Here is a 23,210-nt window from a genome sequence, read left to right on the forward strand (position 1 = left end):
TGCTCAACAGTGCTTGGAGAGTACAACAGAACAAAAAATAGACAAATTCTCTGCCCACAACGAGCTCACACTCTAGCTGGCCGGGTGCGGACGGCTCAGGGCGAACCTTCACCGCTCCCACAGAAACAACCGAGGTGCGTGTCTTACCGGTGGCAGAAGGCACCTTTCCCCCCGCTAACCGTGAGGACACACTGCCTCGTTGTTCCCGAGGAGTCCGTCGAGCGGGATTTTTGTCGGTTCTTTCCTGGCATCGACGGGCTCGCCTTAATCAGTCAATCAATCGTATTTATTGAGCGCTTACTGTGTGCAGAGCACTGTACTAAGCGCTTGGGAAGTACAAGTTTGGCAACACGTAGAGATGGTCCCTACCCAACAGCGGGCTCACAGCCTTAACTTCTGTGTTGCAGGTAGAGCGTCAGCCGACGTCTCTCAGGATAGTCTCAAGACTGCCGGGCAGGGAGCCTTCTTCTCCTCTCTCAGCTGGCAAGGTACTCCCCAGCGCCGCTGTAAAATGATGATGATGGTATTTGTTAATCAATCAATCGATCGTATTGATTGAGCGCTTACTGTGTGCAGAGCACTGTGCTAAGCGCTTGGGAAGTACAAGTTGGCAACACATAGGGACAGTCCCTACCCAACAGTGGGCTCACAGTCTAGAAGAATAAGGACGAGTGGAATGCACCATCGTTATACCATCCCCCACTACAGGCACCGCCGGGATTCGAACCCAGGATGTCCTGTTTACTAGACAGGCACTTTAACCAACTATGCAGCCACGGCGCCACAATTATGTGCAAAGCACTGTTCTAAGCGCCTCGGTAGTGCTCAGGGGGTGATACATTGTGCACTATATGCCGCGCACATAGTAAGCGCTCAAATACCACTAAGCCTCTATCCCATCTCCTCCGGCTCCCTCTGCTCCGCGTCCCCACCCAACGGCGGAATAATTCAGTATAATAATGGCATTCCCTAAGCCCTTATGATGAGCCGATGTAAGGTAGAGACCTAATAATAATAATAATTGCGGTATTTAAGCGCTTACTACGTGCCAGGCGCTTTTCTAAGCACTGGGGTCGATACAAGGCAGTCGGGTTGGTCACGGTCCCCGTCCCACACAGGGCTCCCGGACTCGATCCCCATTTTCCAGATGACCGTGGCCACAGAGAAGCGAAGTGGCTTGCCCAAGTTCACACAGCAGACGAGTGGCAGAGCTGGGATTAGAACCGGGATTTCCAGGCCCGGGCTGTAGCCACCAGGCCACGCTACGGTTTCGTGGGGGGGGTCACGGTCTAAGAAGGAGGGAGGGAGGGCCCACGTCTTACCCCTGTTTTATAAAGGAGGGAGGTGAGGCGTAGAGCCTCGTCTAGGGTGGCATGGACAACCCACGCCGGCGGTCCTGCCCCGGGTGGGTAGCCGTGCGCCGGCCCCATCGCGGAATCCAACCGGGCTTCCAGCCGAGGGGCTTCCCACGCTCGGGCGGGCGGGCGGATCCGGGGTCCCCCTCCCAGTCTGCCCCAGGCCCGGCCCTCACCGCGTGCCCGGGCTCCCCAGACCAGAGAGCCGACAAGGCGGGCGGCCACTCGGGCTCGGAGGAGCGGGCGGCCCTCGTGCACCAGGAGAGCGAGCAGTCCGACGACGAGCTCCTGTCACTGTCCAGCCAGCACAGCAACGCCAGCGCCGACCGGCCCCACGGGACCCCCAAGCAGGGCAAGAGGCCGCAGGAGCCCCCTGCCCCACCCCAGCCAGAGGAGGTCGACCTCCTGGGACTCGCCGGGAGCCCCGTGAGCAAGGGCTTCCCCGCCCCGGCCCCCACCGGCCCCCCGACCAACTCGGCCCTGCTCCACGACCTGTTCGGGGGTGGCGCGGCCCGGGCCGGGGGCCCTGGCGGGCAGCCACCCGCGGACGACGTGTTCCACGCCAGCGGCTCCGGCTCGGCCCAATCCACCCCACGTCGCTCCGCGGCCTCTTCAACCCCGTCCCCCCGGGCGGGAGAAGGTAAGGTCCCGCGGGGTCCGGCTCTCAATCCGTCTAACGTCTCATGAGTCGCTCTGCCTAATCAATCAATCAATCGATCAAGAAGTCTAATAAGAGAGAAGCAGCGTGGCTTAGCGGAAAGAGCCCTTGCTTGGGAGTCAGAGGCCGTGGGTTCTCATCCCGGCTCCGCCGCTTCTCAGCTCGGTGACTTTGGGCAAGTCACTTCAATCGATCAATCAATCGTATTGAGCGCTTACTGTGTGCATAGCACTGTACTGAGTGCTTGGGAAGTACAAGTTGGCAACGTATAGAGACGGTCCCTACCCAACAGTGGGCTCACAGTCTAGAAGGGGGAGACAGAGAACAAAACCAAACGTATTAACAAAATAGAATAAATACATACATATAAAATAAATACGTACAAGCATATATACAGGTGCTGTGGGGAGGGGAAGGAGGTAAGGCGGGGGGGATGGGGAGGGGGAGAAGGGGGAGAGGAAGGAGAGGGCTCAGTGTGGGAAGGCCTCCTGGAGGAGGTGAGCTCTCAGTAGGGCTTTGAAGGGAGGAAGAGAGCTAGTTTGGCGGATGTGGGGAGGGAGGGCATTCTGGGCCAAGGGGGAGGATGTGGGCCGGGGGTCGACGGCAGGACAGGCGAGAACGAGGCATAGTGAGGAGATTAGCGGCAGAGGAGTGGAGGATGCGGGCTGGGCTGGAGAAGGAGAGAAGGGAGGTGAGGTAGGAGGGGGCGAGGTGATGGACAGCCTTGAAGCCGGAGGCAGGGTGATGCAGAAGGGAGGGGGAGAAGAGGAAAGGAGGGCGCAGTCAGGGAAGGCCTCCTGGAGGAGGTGGGCCTTCAGTAAGGCTTTCAAGGAGGGGAGAGTCATTGTTTGTCGGATACGAGGAGGGAGAGCCTTCCGGGCCAGAGACAGGACGTGGGCGAGAGGTCGGCGGTAAGGTAGAAGAGAGGGAGGTCCAGTGAGAAGGTTGGCATTAGAAGAGCAAAGTGTGCAGGCTGGACTGTCGTAGGAGAGGCCAGGGTCACTGGGGCGTTTGGTGAGCGCCTTGCCTGGGCCCGGCACCATGTTCAGCACTGAGCTCACAGACGAGGAAACTGAGGCACAGAGAAGGCACAGTGACTTGCCTGAGGTCGTACAGTAGCCAAGTGGCAGAGCCGGGAGTAGAACCCATGACCTTCTGGCTCCCGGGCCCTCGTGCTATCCACCACGCCATGCTGCCCGGTTCACGGGGGAGAGGCGCCCCAGCTAGGTGGATCGGACACAGCCCCCGTCCCACGCCAGGCTCAAAGTCTCACAGGGAGAGGGACAAGCAGGCATCCCAGCCCCATCAGTCGTATCGACTGGGCGCTTCCTGGGAACAGAGCACTCTGCAAGGCACTTTGGAGACTACAAGAGGTAGAATAATAATAATTACAGGATTTGTTAAGCTCTTACTTTGTGCCAAGCACTGTGCTACTCGCTGAGGAGTGTACAAGATAATCAGGTCAGACAGAGCCCCTGGCCTACGTGGGGTTGACGGTCTAATTAGGGGGGAGAACAGGTGTTGAATCCCCGTTTTAGGGATGAGACTCAGAGAAGTTAAGTGATTGGCCCAAGGTACCACGGCAGGCAGCTTCCCTCACTCCCAGGCCTGTTCTCTTTCCTCTGGACAGTGATGTCTCTCAGTGCTCCTCGGTGCCCGGATCACGTGTTTCCCTCCGAGCATAGATTCTGTGGGGCTTTGCCTTTCACATGTGTATGTGTGTGTTTGTTTGCACGTGCCTTCATCCGAACCCTTGTCCCCAAGCGGCCAGGAGGAGTTGGGAGGGTGGTGTGTCCGGAGAGAAGGGCCAGGGTTGAGGGCAGACCGCTAAGCGCGATTTAGCAGCCGGGAAAGTGGTCATGTCCAAAAACTAACGACCTGCTTCTGCCCCCGGCAGCCGCACCCTTCGACCCGTTTGGGGGTCCCAAGCCCGCCGGGCCAGACTTGCTGGGTTCCTTCCTGGGGCCTTCCAACGCCACCAGTGACCCTTTCCTTCAGGCAATCCGAAGTCCTTCCCCGACGGTCCACAGCGACCCCTTCAACCTGGGTAAGCAGCAAGCCGCTCGTCCGTCCCGGCCTTTCTCCTCCCCACGCCCCCTCACCGCTCCTCTTTCCTCCCACGGGGCATTTGCCCGGGTCAAAATTCGGTAGCCGATTCTCTTCGGAGCCAGACGTTAAGAAATCCATCCTTGGTATTTACTGGGTTCGTACCATATGCGGAGCACTGTACTGAGCGCTCGGGAGAGTTAGCGGCCCCGGTCTGGGCCCTCGGACAGCTTCCGTGAGGTACGGACAGGAGAGAGGGAGCGGGGAAGTGGACGGGCACTGGCCACGCTGGCCCCCTGGGGATCCGCTCTCTCTGGGCCCCTGCCAGGCCGACCCCAGCCCCAGTTTCCCCCTCGTCATCGGCGTCTTTGCGGAGCGGAAGGGAAGGTGGGTGACGGGCGGCCCACCCTGTGGCTCTCTCTGGCAGCTTCCAGCACTCCCACCGTCTCCATCCAGCCCGACGTTTCCGCAGGTTGGGAATGGCCCGGCAAACCAGGTGAGCGCCCCGGCTGCCCATTTCCAGGAAACCCGGATACAGGGTGGGCTGCTGGTTGCGGGGAAGGAAAGGCGGGAGAGGGCAAACAGGCGGCCCAGGGGCTGGGACGGAGAGAAAGGGCCTCTTTGGGAAGGGGGGGAAGGGAGATGGGGGGAAAAGCAAATCCCAGAGAGGGTAAGGGGTCTGTCCGAGACCACCCAGCACCGACTGAGCCGGTATTAGAACTCAGGTCCCTCTCTCCCCGGACCTCGTGGGCCTTGCGGGGTTGTAGATGCCGGCCTGGTGCTCGGCCATCCCGCCGCTCGCGTTGACCGCAGTTTCTTCTTCCTGTCCAGGTGGATTTGGGATGGGGAGCAGGTCAGCTGCCACAAGCCCCACCGGCTCCATACACAGCACCCCGACCCACCAGCCCAAACCACAGGCGCTGGACCCCTTCGCCGACCTGGGAGCTCTCGGGGCCAACCTAGCAGGTGAGCGGACGGCCGCCTGGCGACTCTTCCGAGCCGGGCGGGCTTCAAGAGCGAATTGAGTCTGTGGCTTGGGGTGGCCTTGAGACTGGAGTCAGGGTCCTCTAGAAACTCATCCTCAGGTCCTCCGGAACCCATTGCGGGGCTCTTAGAGATCGTACGTGGGACCAAGAAAACACAAATATTCATTCATTCAGGCAGTCGTATTTATTGAGCGCTTACTGTGTGCAGAGCACTGGACTAAGTGCTTGGAAGAATACAATAAACAGACACAATCCCTGCCCACAATAAGCTTACGGTATAGGGGGAAGGCAGACATTAATAGAAATAAATAAAATACAGATACGGACATAAATGCTGCAGAGCTGGGAGTGGGGATGAATAAAAGGGAGCAAGTCAGGGTGACGCAGAGGGGAGTGGAAGAAGAGAAAAGGAGGGCTTAGCCAGGGAAGGCCTCTTGGAGGGGATGTGCCTTCAATAAGGCTTTGAAGTGGGGGAAAGTTATTGTCTGTCGCAGGGGAAAGTCATTGTCATATATGAGGAGGGAGGGCGTTTCAGGCCCGAGGCAGGGCATGGGCGAGAAAGGTCGGCGGCGAGGCAGGTGAGATGGGGGCACGGTTAGATGGGGGCACAGTGAGAGGGTTGGCATTAGAAGACAGAGGTGTGCCGGTTGGGTTGTAGGTGGAGAGTAGTGAGGTGAGGTTGGTGGGGGCTTTCAAGCCAACGGTGAGGAAGTTTTGTTGATGCAGAGGTGGATGGGCGACCAGCGGAGGTTCTCCACTGGAGAAGTTGAGGAGTTGGGAGGCATGAAATATTTTAAAACCACCTTACAAAGGGCCATTTCCTCAGGGCAAGTGAGAATCCGGGCTGAGCAACTGGCAGAGATGGCACATTCCTCTCCCTTTACTCTCCGTGGGTCTTCTTGGCCAGAGATAGTTGGCGGTTGCCTGCAAGGTGGCTTTAAAGAATCAGCATGGGAAGCACCGTACTAAGCGCTTGGGAAGTCCAAGTTGGCAACATAGAGAGACAGTCCCTACCCAACAGTGGGCTCACAGTCTAAAAGGGACAGGGAGAGGAGGTGCCCTATCCCCACTTTATAGCTGAGGAAAACAAGGCCCAGAGAGGTTACGCGGCTAGCCCAAGGACACACAGCAGGCCAGCGGCCGGGCTGGGTCTCCCGAGGCCCATCCCCGGCCTCTTTCCAGTTGGCTACCCTGCCCCTCCTAAGGTTGTTCCGCACCTACGTTCGCTGGTGGCCATCGGAGAGAGCGGTCGGTCTGAGAGATTGGGTCCTGGAGGTCCGGAGGCTCGGGGCCGGGGGAAGGCCCTGGGATTTCCCAGCCTGGGGTCACTCTTGTCTTCCTCTTTTAGACTGTGAGCCCACTGTCAATCACTCAATCATTCCCAAGCGCTTAGCACAGGGCTCTGCACACAGTAAGCGCTCAATAAATCCGATTGATTGATGATTGATGGATTCCTCTTGGCCCGCAGGGAGCTCGTCGTTCGCCAGCAAGCCCACCACGCCCACGGGGCTGGGCGGGGGGTTCCCCCCGGCCAGCTCCCCCCAGAAGCCCTCGCCCCAGCCGATGGGCGGCGGGTGGCAACCGGGGACCGGCTACTCCTGGCCTCACTCCTCGCCCCAGAACCGGCCCAACTACAACGTCAGCTTCTCCGCCGCGCCCGGCGGCCCCAGTGACCGGGGGAAAGGAGCGGCCAATTTGGGTAAGCTGCCCACGCGTGGGCCCTACGGTGCTTCACTAAGTCGATGGATTTGGTGGGGGGGGCGTGTGTGTGAGCGTCTGTGCGTTGGGGGTGGTTGTGTGGGCAGGTGGTGTTGTCCATGCATGGTGGGGGTGGCAGGTGGGAGGTTGGAAGAGTGTGTGTTTGTGTATTTTCGGGGGGGGGTGCAGGCAGGTATTGAGACGTGTGCATGGTGGGGGTTAAGACTGGGCAGTTGGAAGTGTGTGTGTATTTTGGGGTTTTGCAGGTAGGTATTGATACACATGTGTGGTGAGGGTTTCAGGTGGCCAGTTGGAAAAATGTGTGTTTGTGTGTCTGTTTCGGGACTGGTGTGGGCAGGTATTGATGCCCCTGCATGGTGGGCAGTTGGAAGAATGTGTGTTTGTGTGTCTGTTTCGGGACTGGTGTGGACAGGTATTGATGCCCCTGCGTGGTGGGCAGTTGGAAGAATGTGTGTTTGTGTGTCTGTTTCGGGACTGGTGTGGGCAGGTATGGATGCCCCTGCGTGGTGGGCAGTTGGAAGAATGTGTGTTTGTGTGTCTGTTTCGGGACTGGTGCGGGCAGGTATGGATGCCCCTGCATGGTGGGCATTTGGAAGAATGTGTGTTTGTGTGTCTGTTTCGGGACTGGTGCGGGCAGGTATGGATGCCCCTGCATGGTGGGCAGTTGGAAGAATGTGTGTTTGTGTGTCTGTTTCGGGACTGGTGTGGGCAGGTATGGATGCCCCTGCGTGGTGGGCAGTTGGAAGAATGTGTGTTTGTGTGTCTGTTTCGGGACTGGTGCGGGCAGGTATGGATGCCCCTGCATGGTGGGCAGTTGGAAGAATGTGTGTTTGTGTGTCTGTTTCGGGACTGGTGTGGGCAGGTATTGATGCCCCTGCATGGTGGGGGGTTGGAAGAATGTGTGTTAGAAAAGCAGCGCGGCTCAGTGGAAAGAGCCTGGGCTTTGGAGTCAGAGGTCGTGGGTTCAAATCCCGGCTCCACCAGTTGTCAGCTGGGTGACTTTGGGCGAGTCGCTTCACTTCTCTGGGCCTCAGTGACCTCATCTGGAACATGGGGATGAAGACTGTGAGCCCCCCGTGGGACAACCTGATCACCTTGTAACCTCCCTAGCGCTTAGAACAGTGCTTTGCACAGAGTAAGCGTTTAATAAATGCCGTCATTATCATTATTATTATTATTTTGGGGGTCGTGTGGGCAGGTTTTAATGTGTGAGAGTTTCAGGGGTGATGGGGAAGTACTGTGTGTGTATGTGAGTATTTTTGGGGTCCTGTGAGCAAGTGTTAACGTGCATTCATTCATTCAATCGTATTTATTGAGCGCTTACTGTGTGCGGAGCACTGTACTATGTGCTTGGGAATCCAAGTCGGCAACATCTAGAGACGGTCCCTACCCAACAACGGGCTCACGGTCTAGAAAGGGGAGACAGACAAGAAAACAAAACATGGAGACAGGATGCATGCATGGTGGGGGTTGCGGGTGTGAGGGCGAAGGAGTGTATGCGTGTGTGAGTGTGTGTACACACACAGGTGGTGGGGAGAGAAGGGTGTGCACGTGGGGAAACTCCTCGGGACACTTGTACTTTGTAGCGGAGGAGCGTAGGCAGGCTGCGCGGCGGAGCGCAAGCTTCTCGTCCAGCCCGTGGGTCCCCGCTGTCTGTTTCCGTGGGAACGGGAAGCCGAGCTGGTTGGCGCTCTCCCTTGCAGATGCCACTTGCCCAATCAATCAATCAATCGTATTTATTGAGCGCTTACTGTGTGCAGAGCACTGAACTAAGCGCTTGGGAAGTCCAAGTTGGCAACATATAGAGACAGTCGCTACCCACCAGTGGGCTCACAGTCTAAAAGACTAAAAGACAGAGAACAAAACCAAACATGCTAACAAAATAAAATAAATAGAATAGATATGTACAAGTAAAATAAATAAATAGAGTAATAAATATGTACAAACATATATACATATATACAGCAGATGCCCCTTGCCCCTCAGCAGCAGGTTCCTCTCTCCCTGTGACAAAATAGTTCCACAGCCCCCATCATCATCATCATCATCAATCGTATTTATTGAGCGCTTACTATGTGCAGAGCACTGTACTAAGCACTTGGGAAGTACAAATTGGCAACATATAGAGACAGTCCCTACCCAACAGTGGGCTCACAGTCTAAAAGGCCAAGGAGGGCAGAAAGAGCTTGGACCAGGGTGGGCTTGCCCTGCAAGCTGACATCCCTTAGCCAGCGCTTAATACAGTACTTAGTACAGCAGCGCTCTGCACACAGTAAGTGCTCAATAAATACGATTGATTGATTGATTGATCCCGCTAAAGCTTGGGTGAAGGAGGGGGCAGAGGGCGGCGGTGAGGAAGCAAAAATCAATTCTTCCAACCCAGAGTATTTGCCGAGTGCGTACCGGATGCAGAGCTCTGTACTGAGCGCTTGGGAGAATACAGTAGGGAAGCAGAATGGCTTAGTGGAAAAAGCCCAGCCCAGGTCTGAGGGCCTGACATCTAATCCCGCTCCGCCACCTGAGTAAGTTACTTTACCTCTCTGGGCCTCAGTCACCTCATCTGTAAAATGGTGAGAAGGGGAGACCCATGGGGGACATGGACTTTGTCCAACCCGATTATCTTGTATCTACCCTTTGTACAGTGCCTGGCACATGGTAAGGGCTTAATAAATGCCATTCCAAAAGATACCCTTAGAAAAAATAGCAGGGGTACTGTAGGAGGAGATAGATGGATAAACAAGTGAGAAATAAGGTGTTCATAGTTTGATATATATCAATAAATAGATGTAAATGCTAGGGGGAATGTTGAGATGATAGGACACAGCCATGGTGGGATAAACTGGAGGATTTGGGATTTTATAATAATGCCAATTATAATGATAATAGTAATGATGGTATTTGTTAAGCACTTACTATGGGCCAAGCACGGTTCTAAGCACTGGGATAGATACAAGGTAATCAGGTTGTCCCTCGTGGGGCTCACAGTCTTAATGCCCATTTTTCAGATGAGGGAATTGAGGCACAGGGAAGTTAAGCCGAGACTGTGAGCCCCTTGTTGGGTAGGGACCGTCTCTATATGTTGCCAATGTGTACTTCCCAAGCGCTTACTACAGTGCTCTGCACACAGTAAGCGCTCAATAAATACAATCGAATGAAATGACTTGCTCAAAGTCACACAGCTGACAAGTGGTGGAGCCGGGATTAGAACCCATGACCTCTGACCCCCAGGCTCGTACTCTTTCCGCTAAGCCACGCTGCTTGTTGAGTGCGTATCACATGCCAGGCGCCGTTCTAAGCGCTGGGCTAGATACAAATTAATCAGGTTGGACACGGTTCCTGTCCCCCATCGTAATCCCCATTTTACAGATGAGGGAACTGAAGCCTAGAGAAGTTAGGCGACTTGCCCAAGGTCACACAGTGGACGTGGCGGAGCCGGGATTAGAACCCAGGTCCCGACTCCCAAGCCCGCACTCTATCCGCTAAAGCCACGCTGCTTCTCGGAGCGTGGATTTCCAGAGGGCTTTGAAGGAAGTGGAGACAGCTGGTGAAAGCAGTGGGGAGGAGCTTCGGCCGGTTCTAATCCCAGCTCTGTGATTTAGGGCAAGTCACTTCACTTCCCTGGGCCTCAGTTCCCTCATCCCTAAAATGGGGATGAAGACCGTGAGCCCCACGTGGGACAAGGAACGCGTTCAACCCGATTTGCTTGTATTCATCCCCGGCATTTCAGTACAGTGCCTTGCACATAGTGAGTGCTTAACGAATACCACTATTATCATTGTAATTCTTCTTTTTACGTCCCTTCTAAAGAGGGAAAGTCGAAAGCAGCCGACTTTGAAGACCTGCTGTCGGGCCAGGGCTTCAACGCTCACAAAGACAGAAAGGGGCCCAGGACCATCGCCGAGATGAGGAAGGAGGAAATGGCCAAGGAGATGGACCCCGAGAAGTTGAAGGTGGGCGAGGGGCTGCGTGGGTGGTGGCGGGGAGGGGGCTTTGGGCAGGGTGGTCCCCTCGCCGGGCAGTTGTGAATGGGGAGGATCCAAAAATGAGTGGAGGAAGCTATAACTCACATCGATTTTCACCCCACGTCCTGCCTCTGGGCTGCAACGACCTCCCTCCTCACGTCTGACGGACGATGACTCTCCCCCGCTTTCAAAACCTTATTAAAGGCCTTCCCTGACTGCGCCCTCCTTTCCTCTTCTCCCACTCCCTGACTCTCTCCCTTTACTCATCCCCCCTCCCAGCCCTACAGCACTTAAGTCCCTATCTGTCATTTATTTCTTTCTATTCATGTCTGTCTTCCCCTGTAGACCATAATCAATCAATCAATCAATCAATCAATCGTATTTATTGAGCGCTTACTGCATGCAAAGCACTGGACTAAGCACTTGGGAAGTACAAGTTGGCAACATATAGAGATGGTCCCTACCCAACAGTGGGCTCACAGTCTAAAAGGGGGAGACAGAGAACAAAAACAAACATACTAACAAAATAAAATAAATTATAAGCTCACTGTGGGCAGGGAATATATCTATTGGTATATTGTACCAATATTGGTATATTGTGCTCGCCAAAGCACTTAGTACGGTGCTTTGCATACAGTAAGTGCTCAATAAATACCATTGAATGAATGACTTTAGTCATCCCCCCTCCTGGCCTCACGGCTCTTGGGTCCGCCTCTGTAATTTATGTATTTTCATTCTTTCATTGTCGTATTTACTGAGCGCTTACTGTGTGCGGAGCACTGGACTAAGAGCTTGGGAAGTACAGGTCGGCAACATGTAGAGACGGTCCCTACCCAACAACGGGCTCACGGTCTAGAAGGGGGAGACGGACAACAAAATAAAACATGTGGACAGGTGTCAAGTCGTCAGAATAGATAGAATCAAAGCTAAATTTACATCATTAACAAAATAAATAGAATAGCAAATATGTACAAGTAAAATAAATAGAGCAGTCAATCTGTACGAACATATATACAGGTGCTGTGGGGAGGATTTCTATTAATGTGTGTCACCCCCTCTAGACTGTAAGTTCGCTGTGGGCAGGGAATGCGTTTATTGTTATATTATAATTTCCCAAGCACTTCGTACTGCGCTCTGCGCACAGTAAGCTCTCATTAAATCCCGGCTCCGCCACATGTCTGCTGTGTGACCTTGGGCAAGTCACTTCACTTCTCTGAGCCCCAGTTACCTCATCTGTAAAATGGGGATGAAGACTGTGAGCCCCACGTGGGACAACCTGATCGCTTTGTATCCCCCCAAGCGCTTAGAACGGTGCTTTGCACATAGTAAGCGCTTAACAAATGCCAACATTATTTTTATTTATTTTTTATTATTAAATACGAATGAATGAAAACCTCCTTCCCACCCCCCTGATCCTACCCCCTTCCCCTCCCCACAGCACTTGTATATATTTGTACAGATTTATTACTCTATTTATTTTACTTGTACATATTTACTATTCATTTTGTTAAGGATGTGCACGTAGCTGTAATTCTGTCTATTCTGACAGTTTTGACACCTGTCCACATCTTTTGTTTCGTCATCTGTCTCCCCCTTCTAGACTGTGAGCCCGTTGTTGGGTAGGGACCGTCTCTAGATGTTGCCGACTTGTACTTCCCGAGCGCTTAGTCCAGTGCTCTGCACACAGTAAGCGCTCAATAAATACGATTGAGTGAATGAATGAATGAAGGCGCAGGACGCGTCGAGGGAGCTGCCGGGATAGGGCGGGAGCGCGGGTGGGACCGGCCTCGGTCGTGAGATCAGGTGGGAGTCGGGTCCCGGACTCTCGGATTCCCGATTCCCGGAACCAGGAGGAGAGCCGGCCCTGTCTCCCGAGCTCTTGGGGGGGTGCCCGGCGACCTCGCCTCACGCCACCCATTCTTTGGTCTGCAGATCCTGGAGTGGATCGAAGGGAAAGAGCGGAACATCAGAGCCCTGCTGTCCACCATGCACACGGTGCTGTGGTCCGGGGAGACCAGATGGAAACCCGTGGGGATGGCCGACCTGGTCACCCCGGAGCAGGTGAAGAAGGTCTACAGGAAGGCCGTCCTGGTGGTACACCCAGACAAGGTGAGGGCTGGATTTCCAGCCAGCCGCTCCGGTTTCCCAAGTTGGATTTCCCAAGTTGGATTTCCCAAGGGCATTTTGGGGGCCGGACACCCCCACCCACAAGCGAAACGCACGGCCCTTGCCCGCAAGGAGCCGTCAGTCTGATCAATCAATCAATCAATCAATCGTATTTATGGAGCGCTTACTGTGTGCAGAGCACTGTACTAAGCGCTTGGGAAGTCCAAGTTGGCAACATATAGAGACGGTCCCTACCCAACAGTGGGCTCACAGTCTTAAAGGGGGAGACAGAGAACAAAACCAAACATACTAACAAAATAGATAGAATAGATATGTACAAGTAAAATAAATAGAGTAATAAATATGTACAGACATATATACATATGCTCTTCCCATTAGATCATGCCGTTTCTCTACTATATTGTACTCTTCCAAGCGCGTAGTACAGTGCTCTGCACATAGTAAGCGCTCAATAAATACGATTGATGATGATCGATTGACCGTGGGACAGATTCCCTCTGGAAGGCTTTCCTCGTCGGCCGCAGAGCCTGCCGGGCCCTCGCCGTTTCCCGAGGCGTCGTGGCGGGCCGCGGGCACCGTGATCGAACCAAGCGGCTCCAGCCAGGGATGCCCTGCTCCTTCCGGCTGGCAGTGGGCGAGGAAATGAGCTCCGGCCTGTCACGCTGATTTGGGGACGAGCGTGTAGGAGGAACCGTCCTCCCGTCACCCTCCTACATGGAAGGGATCTCAGCGACGCAGTGGCATCTTCAGACTCGAGAGCGAGACTGAGCTCAGCACCAGGGAGAAGAGACACCCCCTCCCCACCCCCAAAGATGGAGTTTTCATGGGCAAGTTTAGGGAAGCGGGCCCGGCTTGGTGGAAGGCCCTGGGTTCTAGTCCTGGGACCGCTCGTCAGCTGTGTGACCTTGGACGACTTGCTTCACTTCTCTGGGCTTCATCTGTAAAATGGGGATTCAATACCTGATAATAATAATGATAATAATGACATTTAGTAAGCGCTTACTGTGTGCAAAGCACTGTTCTCAGCGCTGGGGAGGTTACAAGGTGATCAGGTTGTCCCACGGGGGGCTCACAGTCTTCACCCCCATTTTACAGATGAGGGAACTGAGGCCCAGAGAAGTGAAGTGACTCGCCCAAAGTCACACAGCTGACAAGTGGCGGAGCCGGGATTTGAACCCATGACCCCCAACTCCAAAGCCCAGGCTCTTTTCCACTGAGCCACACTGCTCCTTCCCTCCTACTTAGACCGTGAGCCCCATCATTCAATCAATCAATCATATTTATTGAGCGCTTACTGTGTGCAGAGCACTGTACTAAGCGCTTGGGAAGTACAAGTTGGCAACATATAGAGACAGTCCCTACCCAACAGTGGGCTCACGGTCTTAAAGGGGGAGACAGAGAACAAAACCAAACATACCAACAGAATAAAATAAATAGAATAGATATGTACAAGTAAAATAAATAAATAAATAAATAGAGTAATAAATATGTACAAACATATATACATATATACAGGTGCTGTGGGGAAGGGAAGGAGGTAAGATGGGGGGGATGGCGAGCGGGACGAGGGCCTGCCCCATGCAGGACAGGGACCAATTAGGTCCAACCTAATTGACCGGTACCTACCCCAGTGCTGAGAACAGTGTTTAACACAAAGTAAGCACTTAGCAGGTACCTCTTGTCTTGCCGTGTGACCTCGGGCAAGTCGCTTCTCTATGCCTCAGTTACCTCATCTGTAAAATGGGGATTAAGACTGCGAGCCCCACATGGGACAGGGACCGTGTCCGACCCGATTAACCCACGCCAGTGCTTAGGACGAGGCTTGAAACGTAGTAAGCACTTAACGAATGCCGTCATTATTTTTATTGCTATTAGTGATTTGTTTTTCTTTCTTCTCGAAATTCCAGTCTATTCATTCGCAGTGATTATCTTCGCTTTTAAATCAAATTACAAAGTAAGTATTTAAAGTGTATCTTTTTTTTCCTTCTCCCACTTTAGGCTACCGGTCAGCCTTATGAACAGTATGCAAAGATGATTTTCATGGAGCTAAATGACGCCTGGTCAGAATTTGAAAATCAAGGCCAAAAGCCCTTATACTAACCCACCCAACTTTCCATCTCTGCTGCAGACCTGTGCTAACGCGTGTTTCTCTTGTCACACTTCTGAGATTTTCACAAACGAAACCAAAATTCCAGTACGTTTCCAGCTCTCAACAGGAAAACCAACCACCCCTGAGTGAAATTCCTCACGGACGGAGACCGAGGACGGCGGGTGTCTCCCGCTCGCCACCGAGACTTTTCCAAAGTGTTACGGGGAACTTTGGCCCTGTGACTTTGTTGCCCAGCCACATTCTGGGATCCCACTTTGGAAAATCCCTTCTGTCCGTCTTCTGGCCGGTGTCCGTCACCCGGAGGGAAGGAAGGTTCAGTCTCCACGAAGATGTCCCACCTCTTTCAGCCCTGGCGAGGTGGGCAAAGGTTTTCCGCTTTTGCATAGGAATGAAGAGAAGTGAGGGAAGGAAATGAAACCCAGGACACGGGTGGTTTTTAGGGTAAATGGTGTTTTTTTTTTAGGTTCTCCTGACAAGCTGCCCTTCCCACCCAATGTTCCGACAAGCCAGAGGGACGGGAACCGCGAAGCGATTCCGTCGGATGCTCACTGCCGCCGTCGTCAGAGCGCCGGTTATTTTCTCGGGCGAGGCAAGGCAGCCTTTCAGGGTGGGAAATCGGTGGACGACCGCGTGTTTGTCTCTTTAGGTAACCTGGAAATGCCAAAAATCAGTGAGCACCCCAGCCTGAGCAGCGAGAGGCCACGAGCCAGGGCTGGGGCTGACCGCCTCGTTCCCAACAACAGGCCTCGTCTCAGCCTCAAAGTGGAGGACGAACCGGAGCCCGCTCCGTGACCTTTCCCGGCCTCAAGCGGGACGGTAGCTCGAGGACCACCCCCCGGGTTTGGAATCGGCTGGAAAGGGAACCGGGATTCAAATTCACCGGTGTGGGGGGAATTGAGCGGGGAGACTAAGCGACTCAGTCCGAGGTCACGAGCGGGAAAGAGTCGGGAGCGCGAAGCCTCCCGTGTGAATACGCCAGCACAGACAGCATCACCGCCCTTCTCCCCCGACCAAGAACTTTTGGTTTCAGCGCGGCGCTTTAGCTATTTCCTCATCCCATGGAGTTGTTCGCGGTCCGATTTGCCAGCGCAGTAGGTCCGACGACCCCCCGTCTGTCCGTGACTTCAACAAGGTGGTTCGTGCAGAAATAGCCGGGACACTTTCCTCGCCCCCAAAGGAAAGGCCCCTCCCTGGTATTGTGAAAATCTTCCTAAAGTTGGCGTCTTTTAAAGACAATCATTTTGGTTTCTGTTCTGTTTCCATTTTTCTAGTGGCAAAGCAGCATGTGAGAAATGCGTTGTGTTCTGTAGAGATCTCTTTTTTTTTTCAAAATCAGTTGATGTACGGCTCCCTTATTTATTACCATTTACTGACAATGTGAAATAGGCAGAAAAATGTGGGTTTTTCTTTTCTTTTTCTATCCAGGCATAAAACGTTCGAGGTATCTATAACAAACTGGATGGTATTTATTAACATATTATGAAATAACGTTTTGATGCGGTATGTGCTCGTCTTATTTATGAGTGGGATGTGGGTCATGTTCCCGTGCTTTGTTTTTCCCATTCCCGTTTGTAGATATTGTGTGAACCCCACCTATATAATAAAAGACCCTCCCGTGGGTGTAACGTACATTTGGAAACGCTACCACTCTTTTAGCCATGTATCACGATTGGGATCGTTCATTCATGTTCGCAACCGAAAACCCCCGTGAAACCTTAATATCAGCCAAGACAAAGAATCCTACCTAACTGAAAGTTTTGGGTTTTCCCCCAAGTCGGTTTCTGGGATGCGTTAGGACTATACCGGATCCCGGTTTATCTCAAAACCGATTTTCCCAGACCCGCGATTTTTGGCATTCCTTTTACGTATCTGGTAGTGACACGGCTTGTTGTGGATCAGGGTAATTGTTTCGCTAAAATTCCTGTAATATATATATTTTTTGTAAATATACTCTAGAGAAAATGTGATTGGTCTAAAGCGTTTGTAATATATATTAAAAGACTCAAATGATATTTGTATAAACTTAAGGTATGTCGTGTGCTTGTAGGGAAACAGCTCAGTCAGATCCTGGGAGCCGAGCTGTCCATCATTCAGTTGGGAACAGCCCGGGCTCGGGAGTCAGAGGTCGTGGGTTCTAATCCCGCCTCCGCCACCTGTCAGCTGGGTGACCTTGGGCAAGTCACTTCACTTCTCTGGGCCTCAGTTCCCTTGATCCCTGTAGAATTCATTCATTCATTCAATCGTACTTATTGAGCGCTTACTGTGTGCAGAGCACTGTAGAATGTGGAATATATGTTGCCAACTTGTACTTCCCAAGCGCTTAGTACAGTGCTCTGCACACGGTAAGCGCTCAATAAATACGATTGAATGAATGAATGAATGAATGGGATGAAGACTGTGAGCCCCACGTGGGACAACCTGATTACCTTAGATCTACCCCAGCGCTTAGAACAGTGTTTGGCACGTAGTAAGCACTTAACAAATACCATTATTATTATTATTATTATTGTTTATGGAGCGCCTATCAGCGCTTAGAACAGTGTTTGGCATGTAGTAAGCACTTAACAAATACCATTAGTATTATTATTATTAATTATGGAGCGCCTACCAGCGCTTAGAACAGTGTTTGGCACGTAGGAAGCACTTAACAAATACCATTATTATTATTATTAATTATGGAGCGCCTACCAGCGCTTAGAACAGTGTTCGGCACGTAGTAAGCACTTAACAAATACCATTATTATTATTATTAATTATGGAGCGCCTACCAGCGCTTAGAACAGTGTTTGGCACGTAGTAAGCACTTAACAAATACCATTATTATTATTATTATTAATTATGGAGCGCCTATCAGCGCTTAGAACAGTGTTTGGCACGTAGTAAGCACTTAACAAATACCATTATTATTATTATTAATTATGGAGCGCCTACCAGCGCTTAGAACAGTGTTTGGCACCTAGTAAGCACTTAACAAATATCATTATTATTATTATTATTTATGGAGCACCTACCAGGGCTTAGAACAGTGTTTGGCACATAGTAAGCACTTAACAAATACCATTATTATTATTATTAATTATGGAGCGCCTACCAGCGCTTAGAACAGTGTTTGGCACGTAGTAAGCACTTAACAAATACCATTATTATTATTATTATTGATTATGGAGCGCCTACCAGCGCTTAGAACAGTGTTTGGCACGTAGTAAGCACTTAACAAATACCATTATTATTATTATTAATTATGGAGCGCCTACCAGCGCTTAGAACAGTGTTTGGCACGTAGGAAGCACTTAACAAATACCATTATTATTATTATTAATTATGGAGCGCCTACCAGCGCTTAGAACAGTGTTTGGCACGTAGTAAGCACTTAACAAATACCATTATTATTATTATTATTATTTATGGAGCACCTACCAGCGCTTAGAACAGTGTTTGGCACGTAGTAAGCACTTAACAAATACCATTATTATTATTATTATTAATTATGGAGCGCCTACCAGCGCTTAGAACAGTGTTTGGCACGTAGTAAGCACTTAACAAATATCATTATTATTATTATTATTTATGGAGCACCTACCAGGGCTTAGAACAGTGTTTGGCACGTAGTAAGCACTTAACAAATACCATTATTATTATTATTAATTATGGAGCGCCTACCAGCGCTTAGAACAGTGTTTGGCACGTAGTAAGCACTTAACAAATACCATTATTATTATTATTGATTATGGAGCGCCTACCAGCGCTTAGAACAGTGTTTGGCACGTAGTAAGCACTTAACAAATACCATTATTATTATTATTAATTATGGAGCGCCTACCAGCGCTTAGAACAGTGTTTGGCACGTAGGAAGCACTTAACAAATACCATTATTATTATTATTAATTATGGAGCGCCTACCAGCGCTTAGAACAGTGTTTGGCACGTAGGAAGCACTTAACAAATACCATTATTATTATTATTAATTATGGAGCGCCTACCAGCGCTTAGAACAGTGTTTGGCACGTAGTAAGCACTTAACAAATACCATTATTATTATTATTATTTATGGAGCACCTACCAGCGCTTAGAACAGTGTTTGGCACGTAGTAAGCACTTAACAAATACCATTATTATTACTATTATTAATTATGGAGCACCTACCAGCGCTTAGAACAGTGTTTGGCACGTAGTAAGCACTTAACAAATACCATTATTATTATTATTATTTATGGAGCACCTACCAGCGCTTAGAACAGTGTTTGGCACGTAGTAAGCACTTAACAAATACCATTATTATTACTATTATTAATTATGGAGCGCCTACCAGCGCTTAGAACAGTGTTTGGCACGTAGTAAGCACTTAACAAATACCATTATTATTATTATTATTATTTATGGAGCACCTACCAGCGCTTAGAACAGTGTTTGGCACGTAGGAAGCACTTAACAAATACCATTATTATTATTATTATTATTATTATGTATGGAGCGCCTACCAGCGCTTAGAACAGTGCTTGGCACGTAGTAAGCACTTAACAAATACCATTATTATTATTATTATTAATATGTATGGAGCGCCTACCAGCGCTTAGAACAGTGCTTGGCACGTAGTAAGCACTTAACAAATACCATTATTATTATTATTATTATTAATTATGGAGCGCCTACCAGCGCTTAGAACAGTGTTTGGCACGTAGTAAGCACTTAACAAATACCATTATTATTATTATTATTATTAATTATGGAGCGCCTACCAGCGCTTAGAACAGTGTTTGGCACGTAGTAAGCACTTAACAAATATCATTATTATTATTATTATTTATGGAGCACCTACCAGGGCTTAGAACAGTGTTTGGCACATAGTAAGCACTTAACAAATACCATCATTATTATTATTATTTATGGAGCGCCTACCAGCGCTTAGAACAGTGTTTGGCACGTAGGAAGCACTTAACAAATACCATTATTATTATTATTATTTATGGAGCGCCTACCAGTGCTTAGAACAGTGTTTGGCACGTAGTAAGCACTTAACAAATACCATTATAATTATTAATATTTATGGAGTGCCTACCAGCGCTTAGAACAGTGTTTGGCACGTAGGAAGCACTTAACAAATACCATTATTATTATTATTATCATTTATGGAGCGCCTACTGTGTGCAGAGCACTGTTCTAAGCCTTCGGAAGAGTACAGTTGAGATGGTAGACAAAATCCCTGCCCGCGAGGAATTTACAGTCTAGCTGGGGCAGTGCTCTGCACACAGTAAGCGCTCAATAAATACGATTGAATGAATAGGAAGCCGAGGGAGAGAAGGGTATTTTTAGGGACAAACGGCCAGAAATGAAATCTGGGAGGGCCCGAGGAGACCTCTGATGTCTAGAGAAGCAGTGTGGCTCTGTGGAAAGAGCCCGGGGTTGGGAGTCAGGGGTCATCATCATCATCAATCGTATTTATTGAGCGCTTACTGTGTGCAGAGCACTGTATTAAGCACTTGGGAAGTACAAATTGGCAACATCTAGAGACAGTCCCTACCCAACAGTGGGCTCACAGTCTAAAAGGGGGTGACAGAGAACAAAACCAAACATACTAACAAAATAAAATAAATAGATATGTACAAGTAAAATAAATAGAGTGATAAATATGTACAAACATATATCCATATATGCAGGTGCTGTGGGGAAGGGAAGGAGGTAAGATGGGGGGATGGAGAGGGGGGCGAGGGGGAGAGGAAGGAAGGGGCTCAGTCTGGGATCTAATAAGGTCGTGGGTTCTAATAAGGTAATAATAAGGTCGTGGGTTCTAATCCCGGCTCTGCCGCTTGTCAGCCGTGTGACTCTGGGCAAGTCACTTCACTTCTCTGAGCCTCAGTTCCCTCATCTGTAAAATGGGAATGAAGACTGGGAGCCCCATGTGGGACAACCTGATCACCTTGTATCCCCCCCCAGTGCTTAGAACAGTGCCTCGCACATAGTAAGCGCTTAACAAATGTCATCATTATTATTAGTAGTAGTAGTAGTACGCTCCTATTTATTTATACCTTTCGTTAGCATTGTGTACATATGTAGAATCAGTCGTACAACTATCTGTTCTGCTTGATCCATTTCTAAATACTTTTAATGGCTGTTCCCCTCAGAACGTAAGCCGCTGTGTCTTGTGCTTCTGTGGTGCCTTCCCATATGCTTAATGAAGGACAGTGTACCCCGTAGGTGCTCAGTAAGTACCGTTACTGTTACAACTATAATTTCCATCGAGAGCCGGAAAAGCGGCCTTAAGGCCGAAAGGAAGCGGAAAACTTCGGAGCACTTGCCTCCCGACAGAGCGGGAAGCTGCTCAGAGGTGCGACCGACGGGCAGAGAGAGTGTGGGTATCCCAGCTGCTTGAACCTCTCCCCCACCTTCCTTCCCATCCCAGATTTCCAGGTTGGGATTTCAGAGCCAGGCTAGACTTGGGAATCAATCAATCAATCGTATTTATTGAGCGCTTACTATGTGCAGAGCACTGAAGCGGTCTGAGGGCCGGATACTGCCGGCAGTTTAGCAGCCCCGGGTAGGTTGGCATTTGGAGGCCAGTGCTGCATTTCTATTTCTCATAATTTCCCACCCTCCACCTCCACACCCCCGGTGACTGATCCAAGACACAGTGGCAGAGCCCGAGCGTGAGAATCAGAAGGTCATGGGTTCTAATCCCGGCTCCGCCACTTGTCTGCTCTGTGGCCTTGGGCAAGTGACTTCACTTCTGTGGGCCTCAGTTCCCTCATCTGTACAATGGGGATTGAGACTGAGACCTGCGTGGGACAGGGACTGCGTCCAACTCACTTATCATCATCATCAATCGTATTTATTGAGCGCTTACTATGTGCAGAGCACTGTACTAAGCGCTTGGGAAGTACAAATTGGCAACATATAGAGACAGTCCCTACCCAACAGTGGGCTCACAGTCTACTTATCTTGTATCTACCCCAGCGCTTAGAACAGTGCCTGGCACATAGTAAGCGCAGTAGCAAATTCAATTATTGTTATTATTACTAAGCGCTTGGGAGAGTACAAAATAACAATGTGTCTGTTTATTGTATTGCACTCTCCTAAGGACATAGTACAGTGCTCTGCACACAGGATGTGCTCAATAAATACGATTGACAGTGCTCTGCACACAGTATGTGCTCAATAAATACGATGGACAGTGCTCTGCACACAGTATGTGCTCAATAAATGCGACAGTGCTCTGCACACAGTATGTGCTCAATAAATACGATAGACAGTGCTCTGCACACAGTATGTGCTCAATAAATACGATCGACAGTGCTCTGCACACAGTATGTGCTCAATAAATACGATCGACAGTGCTCTGCACACAGTATGTGCTCAATAAATACGATCGACTGCTCTGCACACAGTATGTGCTCAATAAATACATCGACTGCTCTGCACACAGTATGTGCTCAATAAATATGATCGACAGTGCTCTTCTCACAGTATGTGCTCAATAAATGCAACAGTGCTCTGCACCCAGTACGTGCTCAATAAATATGATTGACAGTGCTCTGCACACAGTACATGCTCAATAAATACTATTGACAGTGTTCTGCACACAGAAGCAGCATGAAATAGTGGAAAGAGCCTGGGCTGTGGAGTCAGAGGTCATGGGTTCAAATCCCTGTTCCGCCAATTGTCAGCTGTGTGACTTTGGACAAGTCACTTCACTTCTCTGGGCCTCAGTTCCCTCATCCGTAAAATGGGGATTAAGACTGTGAGCCCCCCGTGGGACAACCTGATCACCTTGTAACCTCCCCAGCGTTTAGAACAGTGCTTTGCACATAGTAAGTGCTTAATCAATGCTATCATCATTATTATTATTATTATTATTATTATTATTACCTAGCCAGGGGGCGGGGCCTACTCGAGGGGCGGGGCCTATCCAGAGTGAAGGGCCTATCTGATTGGCGGGACCTAGTCAGGGGGCGGGGCCTATCCAGGGAGAGGGGCCTATCAGAGGGGAGGGGCTGAGCCAAGGGGCGGGGCCTATCCAGAGGGAAGGGCCTATCCGATTGGCGGGACCTAGCCAGGGGGCGGGGCCTAGCCTAGGGCCGGGCCTATCAGAGGGGCGGAGCCTAGGGGGCGGGCCAATCCGGGGGCGTGCCAAGCCAGGGGGCGGGGCTTGGCCTAGGGCCGGGCCTATCAGAGAGGTGGAGGTGAGGGGCGGGTCAAACAAGGGGCGGGGCCTAATCAGGGGGCGGGGCCTAGCCTAGGGCCGGGCCTATCAGA

General features: G+C 50.8%; 1 protein-coding gene and 1 non-coding gene across 4 annotated transcripts in view; one reads left to right on the top strand and one right to left on the bottom strand.

The window, feature by feature from the left end:
* The window catches only part of DNAJC6 (DnaJ heat shock protein family (Hsp40) member C6), a 104,308-nt gene extending 87,333 nt beyond the window's left edge, over nucleotides 1–16,975 (top strand). For 2 of the 3 annotated variants that reach the window (XM_038752377.1, XM_038752378.1), the window contains exons 12-20: nucleotides 408–488; nucleotides 1,552–1,995; nucleotides 3,911–4,060; nucleotides 4,487–4,555; nucleotides 4,891–5,025; nucleotides 6,514–6,744; nucleotides 10,572–10,714; nucleotides 12,659–12,835; nucleotides 14,852–16,975. In XM_038752377.1, coding sequence (XP_038608305.1) covers nucleotides 408–488; nucleotides 1,552–1,995; nucleotides 3,911–4,060; nucleotides 4,487–4,555; nucleotides 4,891–5,025; nucleotides 6,514–6,744; nucleotides 10,572–10,714; nucleotides 12,659–12,835; nucleotides 14,852–14,953 — 1,532 coding nt within the window. In that variant the 3' untranslated portion in view covers nucleotides 14,954–16,975. The remainder of the gene's footprint in view (nucleotides 1–407; nucleotides 489–1,551; nucleotides 1,996–3,910; nucleotides 4,061–4,486; nucleotides 4,556–4,890; nucleotides 5,026–6,513; nucleotides 6,745–10,571; nucleotides 10,715–12,658; nucleotides 12,836–14,851) is intronic. The other variant, XR_005452528.1, reaches the window with a different exon arrangement.
* TRNAT-AGU lies at nucleotides 707–783 on the bottom strand. Its single transcript has one exon. It is a non-coding gene; the product is annotated as a tRNA-Thr (tRNA).
* Nucleotides 16,976–23,210: the final 6,235 nt, after the last annotated feature.

The sequence above is a fragment of the Tachyglossus aculeatus genome, chromosome 10, assembly GCF_015852505.1.
Source record: "Tachyglossus aculeatus isolate mTacAcu1 chromosome 10, mTacAcu1.pri, whole genome shotgun sequence".
Taxonomy (NCBI): Eukaryota; Metazoa; Chordata; class Mammalia; order Monotremata; family Tachyglossidae; genus Tachyglossus; species Tachyglossus aculeatus.